We start from the raw sequence: 24,808 nt of genomic DNA, 5'->3' as shown, positions 1-24,808 counted from the left end.
ATAATTATGTAAATGGTATTTCTGTTACTTGTTTCAGTTGCTGGACTTCTGAGTGTGACTTCCCTGTCCTCTAGCTGTTTATTTGCATACATGGCCCTTTCCACCCCAATGATTTCTTTTCTTTTCTTTTTTTTCTTTTTAGGGCCACACCTGTGGCATATGGAAGTTCCCAGGCTAGGGGTCGAATCGAAGCTGCAGCTGCCGGCCTGTACTACAGCCACAGTGACATGGGATCTGAGCTGTGTCTGTGACCTACACCATAGCTCAAGCAACGCCAGATCCTTGACCCACTGAGCGAAGCCAGGGATCGAACCCGAGTCATGAATGTGGGTGTTGGGCCCCTCCCTTTGACCCCTGAACTTGAAATTTACCAAAGAATTGACCTTCCCTAACAGGAAAAAAATCCTGCAACTTATGTAAAGGGGAGAGACAGGCTTGCAATGATGGGGAATGGAAAGGACGTTTGCCCAGTTAGCCAGGTCAGTGGAATCATAACAGCCAACAGGAAGGCAGATGTTAAAACCGAGTCACCCTCACATTCAATCCGGAAATTCCTCCTCTAAAAGGAGGGTCATCGTGTGAACCAGTGTCGCATGTTGGGGATTATAAAGCTTGCGGTGGAATCAGCCTCATGTGTGAGTGTAAATGGGTAGAACACTCTGAATGAAAATGAGATGAGACTTGGTTGTGGAGTCCGCAGTCAACACCACCCCTGCTTAGAAATTATCTCAGAGGAAGCACCAGGCAAGAAGAGAATGAGGCCCAGGCCCACGAGCCTGAGATGAGACACAGCAGGAACGGGCTCCACCCACAATGACGCTTCCGTTCTGCTCACCTCCTTTCTGTCATTCTCTGCAGGTGGAATTGGCTGTATAGGACGGGACAAGGGCCAGGTCCGGAAATGCCTAGACGTGGTGGAGATCTACAATCCGGATGGGGACTTCTGGAGAGAGGGCCCCCCCATGCCAAGTCCCCTGCTGTCACTTCGCACCAACTCCACCAGCGCAGGAGCCGTGGACGGGAAACTGTATGTCTGCGGGGGATTCCATGGAGCAGGTACTGGTTGAGTTGTGCATGTTTGGTAACTTCCTTTGGTGCTCATTTTGACCTCCCTTAATTTACCCACCACCAACCAATAATCCTGAGAACAGGGCGAGCATCAGCAGAGGCAGGGCTTTCAGAGGCCAGGGACCTTGAGCAACTGCCCAAGCTCTGAACTTGGGTTTGACATCACAAAGTGGAGCTGCTGTCTCCACAGTCAGTTGTAAGAATCCAGTGAGATCTGACCTATAATGTGTCTGGCATATAGCAGACACTTATTAAATATTAGTTGAACATGACAAGAGGAGAAATGGGGAAAGGAAGGGCAATGCCAGGTAGGACTAAAGGAGAGATTTAAAACATGAAGGGCATGTGCAAAGAGAGGAATGGCCAGAAGTGCTGGGTATTGTCTCTGCCATTATTGATCTTTCTTGAAATCCTAGCCTTGGAGTTCTCATCATGGCGCAGCAGAAATGAATCCGACTAGGAACCATGAGGTTGCAGGTTCAATCCCTGGCCTTGCTCAGTCAGTTAAGGATCTGGCGTTGCTGTGGTGTAGGTCACAGATGCTGCTTGGATCCCACGATGCTGCGGCTGTGGTGTAGGCCAGCAGCTGTAGCTCCGATTTGACCCCTAGCCTGGGAACCTCCATATGCCGCAGGTGCGGCCCTACCCTCAGAAAACTCTCTTACTCCTCCACAGCTGCCACCTGAAATAAACTGCTTGAAAGCATTAAAATTACACCTAATCCAAATATTTATTACCAAACTACTTAGTTTCCATGTATCTATTTGTTACCATCATGGCGTTCTATAGTATAGATTTATCACTTTTTTGTGTGTGTGACTTTTCTAGGGCTGCACCCATGACATATGGAGGTTCCCAGGCTATGGGTCTAATTGGAGCAACAGCTGCCAGCCTACACCACAGCCACAGCACCAAGAGATCCGAGCCGCATCTGTGACCTACACCACAGCTCATGGCAACACCGGATCTTTAACCCACTGAGTGAGGCCAGGGATGGAACCCGCAACCTCATGGTTCCTAATCGGATTCGTTAACCACTGAGCCATGACGGGAACTCCTATCACTTTTTTTAATGTAACAGGGAGACTTTAAAATATGGAAAAATCTCGAAGTTCCCATTGTAGTTCGGCGGGTTAAGAACCCAACTAGTATTCATGCGGATGCTGGTTTTATCCCTGGCCTCACTCAGTGGGTTAAAGATCCAGCGTTGCTGTGAGCTCTGGTGTAGGTTGCAGACATGGCTCAGAGCCCACATTGCTGTGTCTGTGGCATAGGCTGGCAGCTGCAGTTCCAATTTGACCCCTAGCCTGGGAACTTCTGTATGCCACAGGTGTGGCTGTAAAAAGAAAAAAAAAATCATGAATAAATCTAACAAGCAATGGTCTCCAAAGTTTGATTATTTGCAACAGTAAATAAGACAGAATGCAGTTGAAGAGACTAAATGTTTAATTCTAACCTCACCTATAGAAGCACTAGGGAAAATAAGGGGGGGGAGTTCCTTCATGGTTCAGCAGAAACAAATCTGACTAGCATCCATGAGGACGCAGGTTCGATTCCTGTCCTCGCTCAGTGGGTTAAGGATCCATTGTGGCTGTGAGCTGTGGTGTAGGCCAGCAGCTGCAGCCGAGCCAAGCCTGCTATAAGTCTGCCTTCATTTTTCTTTTTTTTTTTTCTTTTTCTTTTATTTTCTGCCTTCATTTTTAAAGCACATAATTATATGTAAATTAAAGAATATAGATGCAAACTATTGCCTTTGGAATGGATAAGCAATGAGATCCTGCTGTACAGCACTGGGAACTATATCTAGTTACTTATGATGGAGCATGATAATGTGAAAAAAAGAATGTATATGTATGTGTGACTGGGTCACCCTGCCGTACAATAGAAAATTGAGAGAACACTGTAAGCCAGCTATAATGGAAAAAAATAAAAATCTTTTAAAATAAAAAAGAATAAAGTTTTCATTATGAATTAAAATGGACTGAGGAGATAGATGAACCAGATGCAATGAGTAGGCCTAATTTATCTCGATTCAAACAAATCCTCTATAGAAAAATATTTTTCAGATAATGTAGGAAATTTGAAGTAAACTGGGGTATTAGATGATGTTAAGGAACCGTTAACTTTTTAGGTCATAATAATAATGGCATTGTAATTTATATAAAAGAGAAAGAAAAACATATTAACAATTAGAGATTGTGCAGAAGCTTTTTTAATAATTGATTTTAATTTCTTCCATTGGAGTTGGTTTACAGTGTTCTGTCAATTTTCTACTGTACACCCAAATGACCCAGTCACACATACATATATACATTCTTTTTCTCATATTGTCCTCCATCATGCTCCATCACAAGTGACTAGATATAGTTCCCTGTGCTATACAGCAGGATCTCATTGCTTATCCATTCCAAAGGCAAGAGTTTGCATCTATAACCCCAGATTCCTAGTCCATCCTACTCTTCCCCCTTGGCAATCACAAGTCTGTTCTCCAAGTCCATACATTTCTTTTCTGTAGAAAGGTTTATTTGTGTCATATATTAGATTCCAGATATAAGTGATATCATATTGTATTTGTCTTTCTCTTTCTGACTTCAGTTAGTATGAGGGTCTCTAGTTCCATCCATGTTGCTGCAAATGGCATTATTTTGTTCTTTTTTATAGCTGAGTAATATTCCGTTGTGTATATGTACCACATCTTCTGAATCCATTTATCTGTCAATGGACATTTAGGTTGTTTCCATGTCTTGGCTATTGTGAATAGTGCTGCAATGAACATGTAGGTGCATGTGTTTTTTCAAGGAAAGTTTTGTCCGGATATAGGCCCAAGAGTGGGATTGCTGGGTCATATGGTAGTTCTGTATTTAGTTTTCTAAGGTACCTCCATACTGTTTTCCATAGTGGTTGTACCAATTTACATTCCCACCAACAGTGCAGGAGGGTTCCCTTTTCTCCACACCCCCTCTAGCATTTGTTATTTGTGGACTTATTAATGATGGCCATTCTGACTGGTGTGAGGCGGGTACCTCATAGTAGTTTTGATTGGCATTTCTCTAATAATTAGTGATGTTGAGCATTTTTGCATGTGCTTGTTGGCCATCTGTATATCTTCTTTGGAGAAATGTCTATTTAGGTCTTTTGACCATTTTTCAATTGGGTCATTGGCTTTTTGTTATTGAGTTGTATAAGTTGTTTGTATATTTTAGAGATTAAGCCCTTCTTAGTTGCATCATTTGAAACTATTTTCTCCCATTCTGTAGGTTGTCCTTTTTTTTTTTTTTCTTTTTTATGGTTTCCTTTGCTGTGCAAAACCTTGTCAGTTTGGTTAGGTCCCATTGGTTTATTTTTGCTTTTATTTCTGTTGCCTTGGGAGACTGGCCTGAGAAAACATTTGTAAGGTTGGTGTCAGAGAATGTTTTGCTTATGTTCTCTTCTAGGAGTTTAATGGTGTCTTGTCTTAACATTTAAGTCTATAAGCCATTTTGAGTTTATTTTTGTGCATGGTGTGAGAGTGTGTTCCAGTTTCATTAATTTACATGCAGCTGTCCAGTGTTCCCAGCACCACTTACTGAAAAGACTGTCTTTTTCCCATTTTATATGCTTGCCTCCTTTGTTGAAGATTAACTGAACATAGGTGTCTGGGCTTATTTCTGGGTTCTCTATCCTGTTCCATTGGTCTGTGTGTCTGTTTTGGTACCAGTACCACACTGTCTTGTTTACTGTGGCTTTGTAATAATGCCTGAAGTCTGAGAGAGTTATGCCTCCTTCTTGGTTTTTGTTCCTCAGGATTACTTTAGCAATTCTGGGTCTTTTATGATTCCATTGTGTAGAAGTTTTTATGGATGAAAATGATATGCTGTCTGAAATTTGCTTTCATCTACTCTAGCAATTTTTTTAAAGAAGTGAATAGGGATGGGGGTAACAATAGATTTTACAACACTGGTAAAATGTTGATCATTGTTAAAGCTGCATAATGGGTATGTGAGTCTTTATTTTACTCGTTTTTGTATGAAAGTCCCCATTATAAAAACCTTTAATTTTTCTTTCTCTATTTGTTCCTCAGAGAACTTTCCAAGATGGTTTTTTAAATGGTTTAATATCTTTTTTTTAATGACTGCACCCACAGCATATGGAAGTTTCCAGGCCAGGGATTGAATCTGAGCCACAGCTGTGACCTAAGCCAGGCTGGGGATTGAACCTGCATCTTAGCAGTGACCTGAGCCACTGCAGTCAGACTCTTAACCCATGGCTTTAGTATCTTTTATATTAGACGTCACATGCTGTGCACAGGTATCTTGCTACCTATCACAGCAGCAAGAAACCTGGCAGGGCAGAGACCTTGTAAGGATGCTTGCTCGAGCTCTGTGTTGGAGGAAGACCAGGAGGAGAGAAGAGCCCAGGTGTTGGACCCATTTACTCCCAGGGCTTCTCCAGCTGCAGTCATGTGCCCTCCTTTCCCTCTTCTGGCTGTGGGCTTTCTCTTGACCAGAAGAGAGGACAGAGAATGCAAAGGTGGCCTGAGCACCGCCAGAGCAGTGGGTGATAATCAGTGTTTGAGGATCTCTTGTGGTTTTCTCACCTTGTCTTCCTGTGTTTAACTCTGAGCTAGAGAAGGGATAGCCTCTCTGAACTCCCACCTGAGCGAACCTCTTTTCTTGGTACTTAATGGACAGTAATGTTTCCAGCTGGAGGGAATGGGATTTACTCAGCAAACTCTCAAAGACCCTTTTAATTATTTGGTTCTGTTGGAGACACGGCTCGGATCATCAGTGTCGAAAAATGAGACACATGAACACGGGGAGATCTCGACAAGGCTCTTTACTTCTGCAGAAGGGCGCGGGTACTCCAAAAAGCGTATGCACCCAACAAAGGACCCTCCCCTATTTATCCCTAATTCAGGTGATGTCCCTGTCCCCTTCCCATTGGTCAGGTCAGGGCACACATTCTTCCCGGTTGGCTAATTTGAAACTAATTGTTACTGGGAGAAGAGGGAAAGAGGAGGGGGAATCGCAAGAAGGCATTTCAGCAAAATGGAGTAACCAAGATTTCCTTTAAAAGAAAAGACATTATGTTACTTTCCACAGTTCTGAGATGGTAGATCTCCAGGATTAGCTGAATGAGATGTAACTGGGGTTTTAGGAAAAACAGAGCAATTGTATATGGGCATGCCCATCAGGAACAAGAAATCTCAATGTCAGACCTAAAAGCAGGCGCTGGATTTTCTCCCTTCGTGTGAAGTAAACCTACTTGTCGCATTTATTTACTCAGAAAACCAGTCAAGAAATTCATCTCTAAATCCATTATAATAAAAAAATTGGAGGGGAGTTCCCATCGTGGCACAGCGGAAAGGAATCTGACTAGGAAACTTGAGGTTGTGGGTTCCATCCCAGGCCTCGCTTAGTGGGTTAAGGATCCGGTGTTGCTGTGAGCTGTGGTGCAGGTTGAAGATGTGGCTTGGATCCTGAATTACTGTGGCTGTGGTGTGGACCAGCAGCTGTAGCTCCGATTTGACCTGGGAGCTAGCCTGGGAACCTCCATATGCCATGGGTGCGGCCCTAAAAAGCCAAAAAAAAAAAAATTAAAGAAATTCATCTCTATTTAGTTAATTCAATAAAAGTGTACTAAAGTGTACAGTTTACAGGCACTTGGGATAGACGCCAGAGATGCTTAATACATGATGGGATGGGAAGATGTATACAAAAACATGTAATAAATATAGTAATTGAATTTGGGTTAACATAGTAGGTTGAACACCTCTGTTTTCTCCTACACCCCACTAAAATGATGGTATATGGAACAAACACAAGTAAAGAGAAGAAGAGAGAGAACAACAGCAATGAGATCCTGGAAGCAGGAAAACAGATTGATGGGTAACTGCCCAGACCTGAGACAGATGAACCCTAACCTGGCAACAGGAAGAGGAAACACACAGGAGTTCCTGTTGTGGCTCAGCAGAAACAAATCCAACTAGTCATCCATGAGGATTTGGGTTCGATCCCTGGCCTTGTTCAGTGGGTTGGGGATCCAGCGTTGCTATGAGCTGTGGCGTAGATCACAGAGGCAGCTTGGATCTGACATTGCTGTGGCTGTGGTGCAGGCTGGCAGCTGTAGCTCCAATTCGACCCCTAACCTGGGAGCTTCCATATGCCTCTGGTTCAGCCCTAAAAAGAAAAAAGAAAAAGAAAAACACATAATCACAGAACCACAGGGTGTCTTGGGGGTAGGCAAGTGGCCCTGGAAGAGGGAAGGAAGGTGGTGCTGAAAGGTGGGAGGACCCCGGTTCTGCACCCACAGTGAGATAAAGTCCCCTGTTCCCCAACACAGACAGAAGCCAAGGCCAGGGGAGGTGAGACGTCCAGCACTAAAAGCAGGGAGCTCAAGAGCACAGCTGCACGCTGACATTGAGATCAAGGTCTTCCTTTCCTGGCTCCCAGATGTGAGCTGCCATACCCTCCAGGGGAGAGCCTGGAAGATTCCTCCTTGGGGATCTGACCAGCCCCTAAATAAGGCAAAGCCACATCACCCCAAAGAGAACCTCCATGGTGTCCCTCTCTTAAGACACCCAAGCAGCTGGGGATTATCAGGCCTCTGAGGAAAGTGTATACATAAAAGACAGGTCAAAACACATAAACAAAGAAAAGCACCTGGAGGAAACAGACTGTGCCAGGAGGAGGAGACAGATGAGAGAAAATGTGTGTCCACGCAACAGGAAAAGGGTATTTAGAGAGTTCTTGGAAATTAAAACTATGATAGCAGAAATGAAATTTACAATAGAGAACTTGGAATGTAGAGTGGAAGAAAATTCTCAGAAAATAGAGCAAAAAGCAATTACATAGAAAATGAGAGAAATTAAGTCCAGGAGGTCCAATGATTGAATGATAGGAGTTCCAGTTAAAACAACAACAACAACAACAACAAAAAAAAAAAAAAAAAAAAAAAACAGAGAAAGTGGAGGGAATAGAGACAAAGCATCCATGAAGTAAATTAGGACACTTTCCCAGAACTGAAGCCACCAGTTGAAAGGATATACCATATGCCCAGCACGGCAAAAGAAAATAAACATGAACTAAAGCACAGACTGTGGAGGACACCTGAGAGATGGAGAAAGCTTCCAGGGAGAAAGGACTTGTTCCATGGAAAGTATCAGAAGTCAGAATGGTGTCACACTCCAAATATAATGTTGGAAAGTAGAAGAAAATTAAGCTAATGCCTCCAAAAATTCCAAGGGAGTTATTCCTACCTACACTTCTATACCAGCTGAATTTCTAACCAAGTATGAGGGCACAATCTCAGACATGCAGTGTCTTGCAAAATTTTCCTCCTGTTTTCCATTTTACTAGGGTATGCTTCACCAAAAACGAACATCTACACCAAGTAGAGTAGACCTGGGACCCAGGAAACAGAATTAAACACGGAAGAGAGAAAAGGAAATCCCCAGAAGGATGTTGGGGATATCCCAGGATGACAGCTTTATACAGAGCCTGAAAAGCCAGCACAGTATGGAGCACATCCAGAAGAGAAAAACTAACAAAAATAAAACAGCTGGAGAGGAAACAAGAAGTTGTGCAAGAAAGGAAAGTCTGCACCTAACCATCTGTGAACAGCATTCCTAACAATCATGTCTGATAACGTCGTGTTAAACATGGAGCCACCAAAAGTGTGCCTCAGTCATGCCAGGAGGTGGAAAAACAGAAAAGAGGCAGACATGGTGGGAGAGTGGAAGGAGCTAAAACCACATTTCCACGGGGGAGGTTGAGAGTTTATGCCTTCATCTGAGAAATCGAGAAGTGGCAGGAGTACAAAACATGTAATCTATAGATAACAGTGCTCAGTGCCAGAAGAATCAGCCAGAGTTGACAGGTACCAGGAAATGGGAAGTCATGTAGGAGATAACTGTTTCTAAGGAATAAGCTTTGCAAGGCTGTTTGACTCTTTAAATCGTGTGCACATGCAACTGATAAAACAAAAACAATTTTAAAATGTGTAAATATAGTACCTATAAGGGAGGAACGACAGGGGGTTATTAAGGAAAATATTAGCAGGTGAGCCTGCTGAGGGGACTTTGTGTGGGTCTCATGCATTTCTGCATGTCTCGTGAGCCTAGACACTGAATTTGTTCTGGGCTCTCTTTTCGAGCATGTTTGCAGAGCAGACTGCCTTAGAGGATAAAGCTAGCATGTCCCTCCATAGCTTGGGCAACCATGCTTACTGACCATCATAAAAGCTTCCGGTTCCCTGAGCTTAGGATTCCTCCCCTACGGTGCAGCCCACTGGTTGCACAGGGCCACCTGACACTCTCCCTGTTGCCCTGTGGGATTTGCCGCTCAAAGGTTACATCTTTAAAATGCTGGTGCTAGAGTTCCCATAGTGGCTCAGAGGTTAAGGAACCTGACTAGTATCCATGAGGATGCGGGTTCGATCCTTGGCCTCTCTCAGTGGATTAAAGATCCAGTATTACTGTGAGCTGTGGTGTAGGTCACATATGTAGCTTGAATCCCGTGTTGCTATGACTGTGGTATAGGCCAGCAGCTACAGTTCCAATTCTACCCCTAGCCTGGGAACCTCCATATGCCATGGTGCAGCCCTTAAAAAAAAAAAAAAAAATGCTGGTACCCTGGCTGTTACTGTTGCTGTGGGAGACACTGTACTTCATCTGTGACCCGGGAGTTTTGTGTCATCTCAGTGTCCATGAAGCTGCAGGGAGCTTACATGTAAAGTCTCAGACTCTCCACAGTTCTTAACAGAGCCCTGAGACTCACCAGGGAAAACAAAATCAAAACCTCTGTTGCCCACCTCCAACACAGAGTGCGGAAGCCAACAGTACATTTCAGAAAGATCAGAATTAGAGCTCTTGTGGTGGTTCAGTGTGTCAAGAACCCAACATGGTGTCCATGAGGATGTAGATTCAATCCCTGGCCTTCCTTAGTGGGTTTAGGATCTGGCATTGCTGCAAGCTTCAGTGTAGGTCACAGATGCAGCTTGGATCTGGCATCGCTGTGGCCGTGGTGTGGGCTGGCAGCTGCAGCTCTGATTCTACCTCTAGCCAGGGAACTTCCATATGCCGCATATACAGCCATAAAAAGAAAAAACAAAACAGAAGGATCAGAGTTCATAACACCAGGCCTTTATAAGCTTACAAACTATAGAAGAGGAGGAAGCATTTCCCAACTCATTCTATGAGGCCAATATTTCCCAGATATCCAAACTGACATTGCAAAAAGCATTGCAAGAAAACTTTGGGCCAATATCCATTATGAATATGGGTGTGATAATTTTCAATAAAAGACTAACAAACTGACTAGCAACATACAAAAAGAATTATACACTACGACCAAGCAGAATTTATCCCAAAAATGAAAAGTTGATTCACCCTACAAAAATTAATCAGTATAATACACCATATTTGTAGAATAAAGGATAAAAACAGGTTGGTTCATTGCAATAGACATAGAAAAGGAATTTGACAAAATCTAACACCCTTCCATGATGTAAATACCCATAACACTAGGAATAGGAGGGAAGTTATACAACCTGATAAAGGGCATCTATGAAAACCCACAGCTAACATCACACTTAGTGGGAAGACTGAAGTTTTTCCCCAAGATCAGGAACAAGACAAGGATGTCCACTCTCGCCACTTCTAGTCAACACTGTACTGGAGGGTCTAATCACAGCAGTTAGGAAAAAATAAAAAATAAAAGGTGTCCAGATTGGAAAGGAGAAAGAAATTGCCTATGACATGATATTTTATTTAGAAAATCCTGAGAAACCCACCAAAAAATCTATTAGTACTAATAAATTAGCACTAATAAATGAGTTCAACAAGGTTATGGGAATGCAAAAATTCAATTCACAATGGACAATCTGAAAATAATGTTAAGAAAACAATTCCATTTATAGCAGTATCAAAAATAATAAAATACTTGAGTTCTCTTGTGGCACAATGAGTTAAAGATCCTGTGTTGTCATGGCAGCAGCTTGGGTCACTGCTGTGGCACAGGTTCAGTACCCGACCCAGGAACTTCCACATGCCGAGGGCAAATAATAATAATAAAGTCTTAGGAATAAATTAAATGCAGGACTTGTACAATGAAAATTGCACATCATTAAAGAAACTGAAAACCTAAATTAATGGAAACATTGAACACAAAAACTGACAAGCTGATCCTAACATTTATATGGAAGTGCAAGAAACCCTGAATATCCAAAACAATCTTGTAAAAGAAGAAGTTAGAAGACTCATAATTTAAAAACTTACTTCATAGCTATAGTAACCAAGGCTGTGTCGGGGGACACAGTAACAGACACACAGAGCAATGGAACATACATAAGAGTTCAGAAATAATTCCTTAGAGTTATAGTTAATTGCCTTTCAATATGACTGCCAAGACAATTCAGTGGGGGAAAGAATCCCTTTTTCAACAAATGGTGCAGGAACAGTTGGATATCCACATGCAAATGAATGACTTTTGGACCTCATACATTTATAAAAATGAACTCAAAAACCTAAACACAAGAGCTAAGACTGTAAAACTCTTAGAAGAAAACATAAGCATAAATCTTTGTGATTCTGAATTAGGCAATGACTTCTTAGATAAACCTAAAGCACAAATAAGAAAAAAAATAGATAAACTATATATCAAATTTTATAGCATTTATGCTTCAAAGGGCACCATCAAGAAAATGAAAATACAGGGGTTCCCACTGTGGCACAAGAGGATCAGCAGCATCTCTGGGGTGCTGGGACACAGGTTAGATACCTGGACCAGCACAGTGGGTTAAGGATCTGGTGTTGCTACAGCTGTGTTGAAGGCTGCAATTGAAGCTCAGGATCTGATCCCTAGCCTGGGAACTCCATATGCCACTGGGCAACCAAAAAAGAAAAAAAAAGAAAATGAAAATACAGCTCACAGGATGGGGGAAAATATTTTCAAATCATATATCTAATAGGAAACTTGGAAGTTTCTGCTGTGGCACAGTGGGTTAGGAATCTGATTGTTGTGGCTCGGGTCGCTGTAGAGATTCGGGTTCGATCCCTGGCCCCAAGAAGTAGGTTAAAGGATCTGGCATTGCCGTAGCCATGGTGTTGGTCACAGATGCGGCTCGGATTCAATCCCTGGCCTGAGAACTTCCATATGCCACGGTGTTGCCAAGAAAGAAAATGAAAAAGAAAAAGAAACTAGTACCTAGAATATATTAGGAACTCTTACAATTCAATAATAAAAAGAAAAATAACCCATTTTAAAAAATTGACAAAGAACTGAATAGATATTTGTCCAGTGAATTTAAACAAATGGCCAAGTGCCCACATCATCAACTATCAGCAAAATGGAGATCAAAATCATAATGAGATAACACTTTAAACCCACTAGGATGACTATAATTTAAAAAATACATGACAAATGTTGATAAGGACTGGAGAAATTAGAACCTCATATGGTGTGGCTGCTATGGAAAACAGTCTGGCGGTTCCTCAGAAGGTTAAACATAGAGTCATGATTGGCCACAGCATATAACCAAGAGAACTGAAAATATGTGTCCACACAAAAACTTGTAGATGAGTGTTCAGAGCAGCAGTATTTGTAATAGCCAAAGTGTAGAAACAACCTAAGTGTCTATCAGCTAATGAATGGGTAAATACAAAGTGGTCCACCCATGCAGTGGAATATTTCTTGGCAATAAAAAGGAAAGAAGTGTCGACATAGGCTGCAGCATAAACAAACCTTGAAAATGTTATGGTCAGTAAAAGATGGCAGTCACAGAAGACTCCATATGATGCCATTTATATGAAATGTCCAGAAAAGGCAAATGCGTAGAGATAGTGGTTGTCAGGGTCTGGGGGAAGTGTGAATGGATGTGACAGTTCTTTGGGGGATGACAAAAAAGTTCTAAAATTAGATGGTAGTGGAGTTCCCGTCGTGGCTCAGCAGAAATGAATCTGACTAGGAACCATGAAGGGTTGTGGGTTCAATCTCTGGCCTCCCTCAGTGGGTTAAGGATCCAGCATTGCCATGAACCGTGACATAGCTCACAGAGGCGGCTCGGATGTGGTGTTGCTGTGGCTGTGGCATAGGCCAGCGGCTACAGCTCTGATTCAACCCCTAGCCTGGGAACCTCCAAATGCTACAGGTGCAGCCGTAAAAATACATACATACATACATAAAATTAGATGATGGTAGTGGTTGCACAATCCTGTGAATACACTAAAAACCACTTAATTATTCACTTTTAAATATTCACTTTTTAAAGGATGAATTTTATGGCATATGGCTTACATATCAATAACGTTGTTATTAAAGAAAAAGGAGCTCTTCCCTTCTCGCCCCCTGAGTACTCAGCTTTTGTGTTTGGACACTAATGAGGGGAAGTCAGCCACACTGCCCACAAGGAGAGAGAGTGGGGGCTGCTCCTTTGAGGGAAAGTGGGTGAAACGGCTCATTCCAGGGACAGAGAGAGAAGACATCTAGTGTCAGGAACCTATTCCAACTCATGAAAGCCTCCACGAGAGCCTTAGGGACTCCAAGAAGGTTCTGCGCCCATGCTTGGCACACAGAAATCCTGCCTTTCCACGACCACGTGGGTCTCGACAGCTGCCTCCTGGTGAAAACTGTGATGAACCCAATGCCAAAGACCCCTCTCCAGTGCCCTACCCCCACCCCACTGTGTCCTCTCGCTCAGGTGTGCCCCCAATCCTTGTAGGTCCACCAGGAGGGGTTGCTTCCAGAGGGCTCAGCAAATGGAAAATGGAATGAACCTGAAAAACCCACACTCAGACACATCATAATCAAACTTTTAAAACTAAAAATAGGAGTTCCCACCGTGTCCCAATGGAGTTGGCAGCATCTCAGGAGCAGTGGATTGTAGGTTCAATTCCCAGCCAGCACAGTGGGTTAACAATCCAGTGTTGCTGCAGCTGTGACTTAAGTCACTACTGCAGCTCAGATCTGATCCCTGGCCCAGGAGCTCCATATCCCATAAGGCAGCCAAAAATGAAAAATAAAAATAAAAAAGAAAATCTTTCACAGCCAGAGAAAAAACAGAGATAACATAGGAGAAAAAGTTATATTAGAATGACTGTGGGTTTCTCAAATCAAAGAGACCAGCAGACAATGGAACAAAATCTAAGTCCTGAAAAAACCAGCTCTCAGGAATAACACATCCAGCAAAAATATCCTTCCAAAGTGAAGGCAAAATTAAGATCAGACAATCTCAGAAAAGTTAAGAAAATGTACTGCCTGCAGACCTGCTCTAAAAAAAGAAAGTTACAGAAAATTCTTCAACTGGAAGGCAAGTGGTATCACAGAGAAACTTGGAACCTCAGGAATCCAGGAAGAGAAAGGGAAATGGTGTCTTACCTGGATAAATACAGTGAACATTTTTTTTTTCTCCTCAGTTCTTTAGCGTATGAATGGCAGTTGACAGACAAAAAATTTAACGTTGTCTAATAGGTGTTATTGTTACACAGAGAGGGCCATCTTCTCTTGTGATGACAATTAAACATAAAGGGGGTAGGCAAGCTGAGAGACCAGATTTTGGGGGGATGGGTGTTCTTGCACCCAACTGAGGTGAAGTATAAATGCAAATAGTCTGTTTAAAGTTACTGTAATCCTAATCCTATAAAATTGGATTATGATAATCATTGTACAACTATAAATGTAATAAATTCATTGAGTAATAAAAAATTAAAATTTAAATAAATAAATGCCAAAAAGTTACTGTAATCCTAAGAACAACTGCCAAAAATAACTACACAAAGAAATATAGTTAAAAACTCCTATAAGTTTAAATGGAATATTTGAAATATTTGAATAATCCAAAAAGGAAAGGAGAAACAGAGGAGCAAAAATCAAAGAAATAAAATAGTAGCACTAAATGCTATCATATTGATATTTACATGAAATACTGTGGTCTTTATCAGATCATTTCATCACATAGACCTTCCACTTGTACTTAGAGAAAGCTTAACCTTAAAAAAAAAAAAGTTTTCTCTTAAGGAAAAGAAAATAAACTAGTTTTCTTGAAAGAACCATTTCCTATTTTAACTCCTAGATAACTTTAAGAATAAAACACATTCTGCATTTCTTATAAATAAGCCCAGAATACTCATTAGAAGTTTGTTTACAGTCAAGGGATGCAATTTCTCCTTGATCAAAAGTTGGTTTCAGGAGTTCCCGTCATGGCGCAGTGGTTAACGAATCCGACTGGGAACCATGAGGTTGCGGGTTCGGTCCCTGCCCTTGCTCAGTGGGTTAACGATCCGGCGTTGCCGTGAGCTGTGGTGTAGGTTGCAGACGCGGCTCGGATCCCGCGTTGCTGTGGCTCTGGTGTAGGCCGGTGGCTACAGCTCCGATTTGACCCCTAGCCTGGGAACCTCCATATGCCGCAGGAGCGGCCCAAAGAAATAGCAAAAAGATAAAAAAAAAAAAAAAAAAAAAGTGGGTTTCAGAATTCCCGTCATGGCACAAAAGAAACGAATCTAACTAGGAACCATGAGGTTGAGGGTACGATCCCTGGCCTCTGCCAGTGGGTTAAGGATCCAGCATTGCCGTGAGCTGTGGTGTAGGTTGCAGTTGCAGAAGCGGCTTGATCCCCCGTTGCTGTGGCTGTGGCTGTGGCTGTGGCTGGCAGCTATAGCTCTGGTTGGACCCCTGGCCTGGGAACCTCCATATGCCGGTGCAGCCCTAAAAAGCAAAAAAAAGGGGGGGGTTATACACCTATTCCTTCAACTTGGAGGAAATATAAAATCTCTGATTAACTAATTGCATTTCTGGACAGTGAAAGACTGCTACTGTGCCATGCTGTTTTATAATATGCTGATGTCCTACAGGGGGCTGTAAAGGAACCCCCACCTCCAGCCCCCACCTGTTTCTGGTACTCAGACATTCGTCTGGTTTCGATTTTGGTTTGGGCCCCTTCTTGGCTTCCTCCACCAGCAGAGGTCATGCCTCTTTGTGACACTCAGGTTGAGTGTCAGGGGGTAGTTAAATTACCCCTTTTCTGACTGGTGGCTCCTTCTCCACTAGAGGGGATAGGTGACACCCCCACCTGAGGGCAAAGCCAACCAGCTGAACCAGCCAAGTCAGCCTGCCAGTCAGTGATTTACTCCCATGTCATTCAAAGTGAAGTGGAACTTGAGATGGTTTACAGAGATGCAGACAACACAACAAGAAATTAAGGTAAATGAGAAAACGGGATAAAGGAGAAGTAAAATCAAGCAAGACATTGTGGGGGAGGTAAAGCCGCCCAATGCTCTGATGTACTGGTTGTATGTGGCCCACCAGTTCATCTCTGGTCCCACTGGAGGCCAGAGCAGAAAGGGCTCCTGTCCCACTACAGATCTGCAGTGTCCTCAGAGGGGGCAAACCACTGCTAGAGGGGCACATCTCTTTTTTTTTTTAATGTTTTTAAAATTAAAAGTATAGTTGACTTACAGTGTTGTGCCAATTTCTGCTGTACAGCAAAGTTGTCCAGTCATACATATATATTTTTACTTTCTTATATTATCGTCCATCATGGTCTATCCCAGGAGATTGGATATAGTTCCCTGTGCTGTACAGTAGGACCTCATTGCTAATACATTCTAAATGTAATAGTTTGCATCAACAAAGCCTAAACTCTGTCTATCCCACTCCCTTCCCACTCCTCCTCAGCAACCACAAGTCCGTTCTCTATATCTGTGAGTCAGTTTCTGTTCCGTAGATAGGTTCATTTGTGCCATATTTTAGATTCCACGTGTAAATGATATGATATGGTATTTGTCTTTCTCTTTCTGACTTACTTCACCTAGTATGACCATCTCTGGTTGCATCAGTGTTGCTGCAAATGGCATTATTTTGTTCTTTTTTATGGTTGAGTGGTATTCCATTGTACATATGTACCATATCTTCTTAATCCATTCACCTTTTTTTTTTTAATTGAGAGCATGCTCTATAATGTAAGTATCCCTTGCTCCTACGCAGGCATAGCCCCCTTCATTGTCAACATTGCCACCAGAGTGGTACATTTGTTACAGTTGATGAACCATTCACCTTTTGATAGACATTTAGGTTGTTTTCATGTCGTGACTATTGTAAATAGTGCTTCAATGAACACAGGTATGTGGATCTTTTTGAGTTATAGTTTTGTCCGAATATATGTCCAGGAGCAGGATTGTTGGATCATATGGTAGTCCTATACTTAGTTTTCTGAGGAACCTCCATCCTGTTTTCCATGTGATTGTACCATTTTACATTTTAGAGGGGCATATTTTTAAATGTGGAAAAACCTCTCCCTGTAGCCTTGTATGGGACAGTGGCAAATGCCTTCAGTAATATTTCTATAATCAATAACGTGCAAGTCAGCATTTCACCAAAGAGCAAGTCAGAAAAAAACAGTTCTATAAGGGACTAAAAAACATCCTAAGTTTTCAGTTCTCTGATAGTATCATTGAATTGAAGAATGAAATTTAGACTAAAGTGGTGCTTTTCAAATTTTTCCACTGAAGGACCTCCAACAAAAAGCACCCCTAAAGCAGGCAGGGTACCACAGAGGCAGTCTGCCACATTCATGGAATGCCTTTAATGATATCATTTACCTCAAATAATCATTCAGATTCTTAATTTACTCCATATAAAATAATGTTTTCAGATGCTGACTACTGGAGGTAGCAGGCTGGGGCAGGGAGTGTCCTGACTCCTTTAATGAGTAAGATGCTCTTGTGTTAAGTGTGTCTATTTTTGGATAATTAACCAAATTGAAATGAGCTGACACTGAATTCAGCCTCCAGTTTCTCTTCCGAGTTAGTATGATAACATTTCAGGAATCCAAGCTCACACAGAGAGATAGATATACGGGCTAACTGTTGTTTCTTGATCTTTGAGCTCTGTTAGGGTGGAAATGGGAGAGCAGCAGAAGGGCCTACAGCAATGGCAAGCTTGTGCTCCTGGGCAAGAGCCCTGACTGGGGTGCATCCTTCCTGAGGCTCAGGCCTCCAGCCACACAAGAAGCTGTGACCCAGTGCCTGCTGCCTTTCACAGTCAAGAAAGCTCACTCATTACCTTCTCTACTTCTTTGCCACTAATGCGGTAATTTTCATTCCATGTAAATTAGAGATTTCAAGGACAGATGGTAATGTGCATACACATAGTTTAAAAATATGTCTCCCTAATAAACACTGAAATGAAGAAAAGTAAACAAAATTAATAAAGAAAATTCTGTCTATTCTGAAGTTTTACAAGGCTCCAGCCTGCTTTAATTTGAGTAAGGACACTTCATTCAGCTAAGACGAAACGTAACAAAACACAAGTGTGGCAGTGGTAAAAGACATTCCAACACAACAACAGAAAAAGAACTAGAGAAGCTACTTCACCTGGTTAGGAGGACAGGCACAAAGAAGAATGGCCACACTGGACATCTCTCCTTTGACGGACGGCCCAGGGTCAGACCCCTCCACCCCTCATAGCCAGGACACTGGTGGGAATGGCAATTCCCTGCACTAGCACCTGCCAGTTGGCCACAGTGTGAAAATGCAGTGATAGCACCTGGCCTGCCTGGGCCACCCCACCCCTTCCAGCTTCTCCCAAGCTGGTGGGCCAGCTTCCTTCCGGTAAATCCCCACTGTGCGAAACCCAGCCAAGTGAGTGTCTACCAGTGCTACCAGGAACTCTGATTCAACAGGCATGATCCCTCAGCACAACTTTGAGATATATAAAACAGAAACTATACAGATCACAAGACGATACAACCACAAGAACTGCATGAACTTTCTCAGAAAGTGATAGGTGGAAAAGATTTTTTTACAAAACTACAGGAAAAAAAGATTTTGAGTTTTGTGTCTATAAAAGTTAAGCTAATTACAATTAAATAAAAGTTAAAAATGAGTTCCTCAGTCTCACTAGCTATATTACTCAATACTACATGTGTCTAGTGGTTACTGTATTGGACACTGTGGATTACAAATATTTCCTTCTTCACAGAAAGTTGCTAAGTGTTCTTACCACTCATCCACCACCCACCCCCACCCCACACAATATGTGAGGTGATGGATTGTGAATTAGCTTGGTTGTGATGATCATTTCACAGTGTGTGCACATATCAATGATCACATTGTATATCTTACATAGATACAATATTTTTAAAATTTTATGGCCACACCCATAGCATATGGAAGTACCCTAGCCAGAGACTAAGCTATCTAAGCCATAGCTGTGACTTATACCACAGCTGCAGCAACACCAGATCTTTAACCCACTGCATCAGCCCAGGGATTGAACCTATGCTCCACTGCTACCTGAGCTGCTGCACTTGGATTCTTAACCAACTGGACTGTGGCAAGAACTCCTCATAGATACAGTGTTTATCTATCCTTTATGACTCAGTAGAGATGGAAAAAGTAAATATTCACATCCATACCTAATTTTGTGACATTTTCCTTAAAGAGGGCCTCCCAAATCATATAAGCTTTAGGTCCTGCAGAGGCTCCTGGCTTCCTCAGCAAGCTGCGGAAAACACAGCCACATCATGTCCTACATTCCGTGGAGCTCAGTGGTCTCAGAAACAGGTGTTGAGGATGACAGATGTGGCTGGGAACTCCAGGCTGCCAGTTCTTACCGTGTGCCTCTAGGCAGGTCACATAATCCCTCTAGGTCTTAACCCTAGTGTGAAAACAGGGAGAATACCAGTGCCTGACCCACAGATGGTACAACATAGCATCTCAAAGTGGCCAGGACAGGGAGAACACAGTATCAGCAGTGACAGATTTTTGGAAATAGTCTTTCAGGAAATTCAGGGTTTTTTTAAAAAAAAGCATTTTCAGGCAAACAAAAGCTGAAAGAGTTCGCCATAAGAAGACCTTCTCTAAAGTATGTACTTCAGGCATAAGAAAAATTATCCCAGATGAAAAAAAAAGTCTAAGATGCAAGAAAGAATGAAGAGTAATGCAAGTGTAAGTATGTGGTAATTCTATGAACAGTTATCTTACAAGTCATCATACAACAATAATAATGTCTTTTCTTTTTTTTTTGCTTTTATAGGGCCACATCTGCGGCATACCGAGGTTCCAAGGCTAGGGGTCTAATTGGAGCTGTAGCTGCCTGCCTACACCACAGCCACAGCCACAGCAGAACCAAGCCGAGTATGCAACATACTCCACACCTCATGGCAACACTGGATCCTTAACCCACTGAGTGAGGCCAGGGATCAAACTCGTATCCTCATGGATACTATTCAGATTCGTTACCAATGAGCCATGATGGGAACTCCAATTATAATGTCTTTTGGAGTTAACAGAATGAACATGCATGTCAACAATAGCTAATAAATTGGAGAGAAGGAAATATAATTAAATTATCTAAGGCCATCCAAGAGGAGCATCAAGGTATTGGTTAATCAAATCTTGATAACTTGAGTGTACAAGTTTTAATCTAGGATAACCCCCTACCAAAAAAAAAAAATAGAAGTAGGGTTTATAACTTCTGAATCACTGGAGGTAAAGAAATGGAATGATTAAAAAAAAAACACTCAGTCCAAAAGACAGCATTAAAGGAGAAAAGAAAGTACAAGTGAGACAAGAACAGTCTACAAATGGGATGTTAGATTTAAACTAAATATATCAGTTATTGCATTAGGTGTAAATGGACTAAATGCTCCAGTTAAAAGACAAAAGATTATCAGAATCATCTTTAAAAGTGTATTTTTTACTAGTTATTAGTAAAATAATACTAATTTTGATACTACTCAAAAGAATTCTAATAGAACTTATTCCAGAGTAAGAGGGTCACTTAAATGATCAATTTATAAATGATAAAGTTTATATTTACTTAGTAACAGACTCGAAATGTGTATGGTAAAAAACGACAGAACTAAAAGGAAAAATGGACAAACCCCTAATCTTAGTGGGATATCTTAACATAACTGAGTAACTGACAGCTAAATATAAGAGTTCTTGTCTTGGCACAATGGAAACGAATCTGACTAGGAACGATGAGGTTGTGGGTTCGATCCCTGGCCAAGCTCAGTAGGTTAAGGAACCAGCGTTGCCATGAGCTGTGCTGTAGGCCCCAGAAGTGGCTTGGATATGGTATTGCTGTGGCTGTGGCTGTGGCCGGAAGCTGTAGCTCTGATTTGACCCCTAGCCTGGGAACCTCCATATGCTGCAGTGCGGCCCTAAAAAGAAAAAGAATAAAAAAATCAGTAAATATATAGAAGATCTAAATAACACAACCTAATGAACATATATGAACAACTCAAAACCCAGTTCTTTTCAAAAAGCACACATAGACTGTTTTCAAGTATTGACTTTTATATGCCAGCACTGGGCATTTTTACATACATTATCTCCTCTAATCTTCATAAAGTCATGATGGATGTCTGGGTTGGAAATGTCCCATATGCCCTCCCACCCCATCCATCCCTTCTCTTCCTCACTCTGTGTCCTGCAAAGCCAGCCTGTGTGAGCTGCATCCACAGGTTCCTTTCCCCTCTGGCTTCTGGGTGGGTTTAGCCAGTGGAGGCAAAAGCAGAAGTTGTTGGGTGAAAAAAGGGTAGAGTAAGGGTATTTATTCTCCCCTCACCCTTGTGGGGTTGCCAGGAGGGTCCCTTAGGACAGCTACATCTGCCTGCCCCTATCTACCTTGCCAAGAAGCACTCTTCATGCTGCTGCCGTTCCCACGTTCCAGTTCCCAACCCTTCCCCAGTGCCTTCCTGGTGGCAGTGGTCCTGGCCATTCTTAGTCCTGGGGGATTTGTGAGTATTCCTACACCCTGCCCATACCTTTCCATGTCCCTTTTGCAGACTCTTTAATTGCCCAGTTAGAGGGAGCCATCTGTTTCCTCCAAGGACCCTGGCTGTGTGTCAGCATCCAGTCTCCATTTAAGGCAACAAAGGTCAGGGAGGTCAGCGACTCACACAAGGTCATATAACCTCCTCTCACAAGTGTAGGAATAAGGACAGTTTCCTTCCCTGCTGGCATCTTTAATAAATTGTTGGCATGACCCTGGAACATCCCTCCAACTTTAGATCACAGTATGCCCTGTCAGTATGTCTGAATAACTCCTGAACACACATTGTAATATGGCCTTAGTTTTTTTAAATGTTGCAAACACTGTATCTTCCATGTAAAGTAGCTTTCTTTCTGTGCTTGCTTGTTCATTAATTTTTGGTGCATAATACCCTTTAGAGGAAGTTGCTTAATGGTGATGATAACCTCCGAATTTAATACCACTGTGATATGTGATATTTTGTCTCCTGACCTGGCTGTTTTCAGATCGCCATGAGGTTATCTCCAAAGAGATCCTGGAGTTGGACCCCTGGGAGAACCAGTGGAACGTTGTAGCCATTGACGTCCTCATGCACGACAGCTATGATGTCTGCCTGGTGGCCAGAATGAATCCTCGAGACCTCATCCCCCCACCTTCAGATTTGGTAGAAGAAGGTGGGGGGCACTGAGGTCAGTGTCACTGTGGGACCTCCTGTGGTGTCTGCAAAGGAGGCACCAGGCATGGAGAGCCTACGACATCCACCTGTCCCTGGGGACATGTGGGTTGCATGCATAATGCCCCTGTGCAGAGCAGCGTGTGCTGGGCACTGCGAGGCGGGGATGTGCAGAATCCATCCTCAGGGACCCAGCCTTTGGAACATCTTCCCCCAAGTTGGAAGGTGAGGACGGAGCCATCTGCTTCAGTCCAGTTGAGCATAACCAGAAAATAGCCACTCCCAAAGTATAATTTAGGGTTGACATTTCAATAACTCATGGGACATCCATCTATTTTACTTACTGTCTATGCTTCTGGTAGTACAGTGGATCCAAATAATTCATTTTGGTAACTGTTCTTCACCAACTTCCCAAGAGTTTCACAGGCACTAAGTTCTTTTTTAAGCAGGAATGGTCAGTAAATTCCCTAGGACTTTCCCAAGGGGAGACCATCCTAGACCGAGACAGCTCTTCTTCAGTGCAGAGCCATGTGACTGTGATGGCCACTCCCTGTGTCCCCAGGTACCAGCTTTTTTTTTTTTTTTTTTTACGGCCGGTCATGGGAGTTCCCAGGCTAGGTGTTCTACCTGAGCTGTAGCCACCGGCCTACACCAGAGCCACAGCAATGTGGGATCCAAGCCACATCTGCGACCTCCACCACAGCTCACGGCCACGTTGGATCCTTAACCCACTGAGCAAGGCCAGAGATTGAACCTGCATCCTCATGGATGCCAGTTGGATTCATTAAGCACTGAGCCACGACGGGAACTCCACCAAGTGCCAGCTCTTAACCCAGGCAGGGGAGGCGGGTCCACAGAAACTGGAGCCAGGTGGAAACCTGCTTCTGCCAACATGAAGGGGGACCAGTCAGACCCAGGGTGGGTTGTCCCAAATGGGCTAGACTCAGAGGACTCCCTTCTCTCTTTGCAGGTTTGCACCAAGTGCCCTTGGCAGTGCCTGGCATGTGTGTTGGCCTTTGGGTGGCCAGCATGGGGGTGCACCTGCTCCACCCACATGAATGTGTGGATGCTGCCAGGTTCCCTTAGGTCAGCAAGGCCTTGTTGGCAGCCGTGAACTTTTCTTGATGCACTGGGCTCAGGATTGAGGCTCTCATCCCAGCTCTGCTGCTTACTGCATGTGTGACCCTGGGCAAGATAAACTTTTAAAACCATGTTCCCCTCCTGTGCAGAATAGGAAGGAAAAGTCTTCTGTAGGGTTGATGTGAGGACTGAGTGATAAAACATTGAGCATGGTGCCTGTGAGACGCTAAAACAGCAAATGTTCTTTAGCTGCCATGACTTTCATTATTCTTATCTTCATAATCAGCATTTTCCGAAGCCTAGTGTCCAGAACACCCGTTGTTGGAGTTGGGTGTTGGGATTTCAGGGAGAAATGTGCACAGAGTTTGAGATAGGTCTTAAGCCACAGCCACAGCCCCTCAGCTTCTCCAGGCCCAAGTGAATAAATCAATGTTTCTTTTGAGCCCTGGATGCTGCTCCTCTGACCCACGTTTGTGGTTCTGCCCTCCTGTTGTTGGACAGCATTAGAGATTCAGCCTTAAACGTTTCCCCATCCCCCTTCTCACCTTAATTGAGGCTGTCCTGACATGCCATGAAGAACTCATAAAACTAGTGAGATAGGAGGGCTTGGCCCTGAGCCGGGACATGAGAATGGCCTGGACACTGAGACTGGGAGAAGCTGCAGCTGCCAGCCACACCTGTTCAATTCCTGCTCATCAGGGAGGCGTCATCGTTCTCACCGATTGACTTTATAACAAGCAAATGCTTTACAAATGAATCACAAAATAAAATTTCACTAGTAATAGATTGCTTTCATTTCATTTCTTGTACTGTGATGCAATGTAACCTTCTTCTGAGGAGGGGGAGAGTTAGTACTTCCTGGGCAGGAACCAGAGTTGAGGATGGCCATCTACAAGGTCATCAGGAGCAAGGCCCAGCGGCCAGGACACATGAGGTGGGCAATGGGCGGGAGGTGGTCCTGTTTCCAGGGTGGCTGAAGTACTAGAAGAGCCAAGAAAAGGAGATGGGGCCAATCACAAAAGCCCTCAAAGGGCACCCTAAGAAGTCCAGCCTTTATGCCTCAGCCACATGCTTTCAGGCAAGGAAGTCCTTTAAGAACGTGCTCCCCAGCCCAGTGTAGGTGAGTGGGGGTGGAGAGCAGATGGAGAGGGGGCCTCGAGGGAGCTCCCTGGTACCCTTTAAGTCCAGTGCAGCCAGAACAGAGGACATCCTTAGTCAGAGAAGGAGATGCCAGGCATTTGACCAAAAGAGCACA

General features: G+C 43.1%; 1 protein-coding gene across 5 annotated transcripts in view; it reads left to right on the top strand.

Moving 5' to 3' along the window:
* The window catches only part of KBTBD12 (kelch repeat and BTB domain containing 12), a 66,480-nt gene extending 42,143 nt beyond the window's left edge, over nt 1-24,337 (top strand). For 2 of the 5 annotated variants that reach the window (XR_002337674.1, XR_002337673.1), the window contains exon 6: nt 859-991. Coding sequence is in view for 3 of the 5 variants with exons in the window: in XM_005669819.3 (XP_005669876.1) it covers nt 859-1,056; nt 22,307-22,488 (380 nt within the window). In the remaining 2 variants the exon portion in view is untranslated. Of the gene's footprint in view, nt 1-858; nt 1,057-8,405; nt 9,515-22,306 lie in introns of those variants that run through there. The other 3 variants (XM_005669819.3, XM_013982012.2, XM_021069444.1) reach the window with 3 other exon arrangements.

The sequence above is a fragment of the Sus scrofa genome, chromosome 13 (assembly GCF_000003025.6).
Source record: "Sus scrofa isolate TJ Tabasco breed Duroc chromosome 13, Sscrofa11.1, whole genome shotgun sequence".
Lineage (NCBI taxonomy): Eukaryota > Metazoa > Chordata > Mammalia > Artiodactyla > Suidae > Sus > Sus scrofa.
Note: the sequence above shows the minus strand (reverse complement) of the source record. Positions and strands in the feature narration are given on the sequence as shown.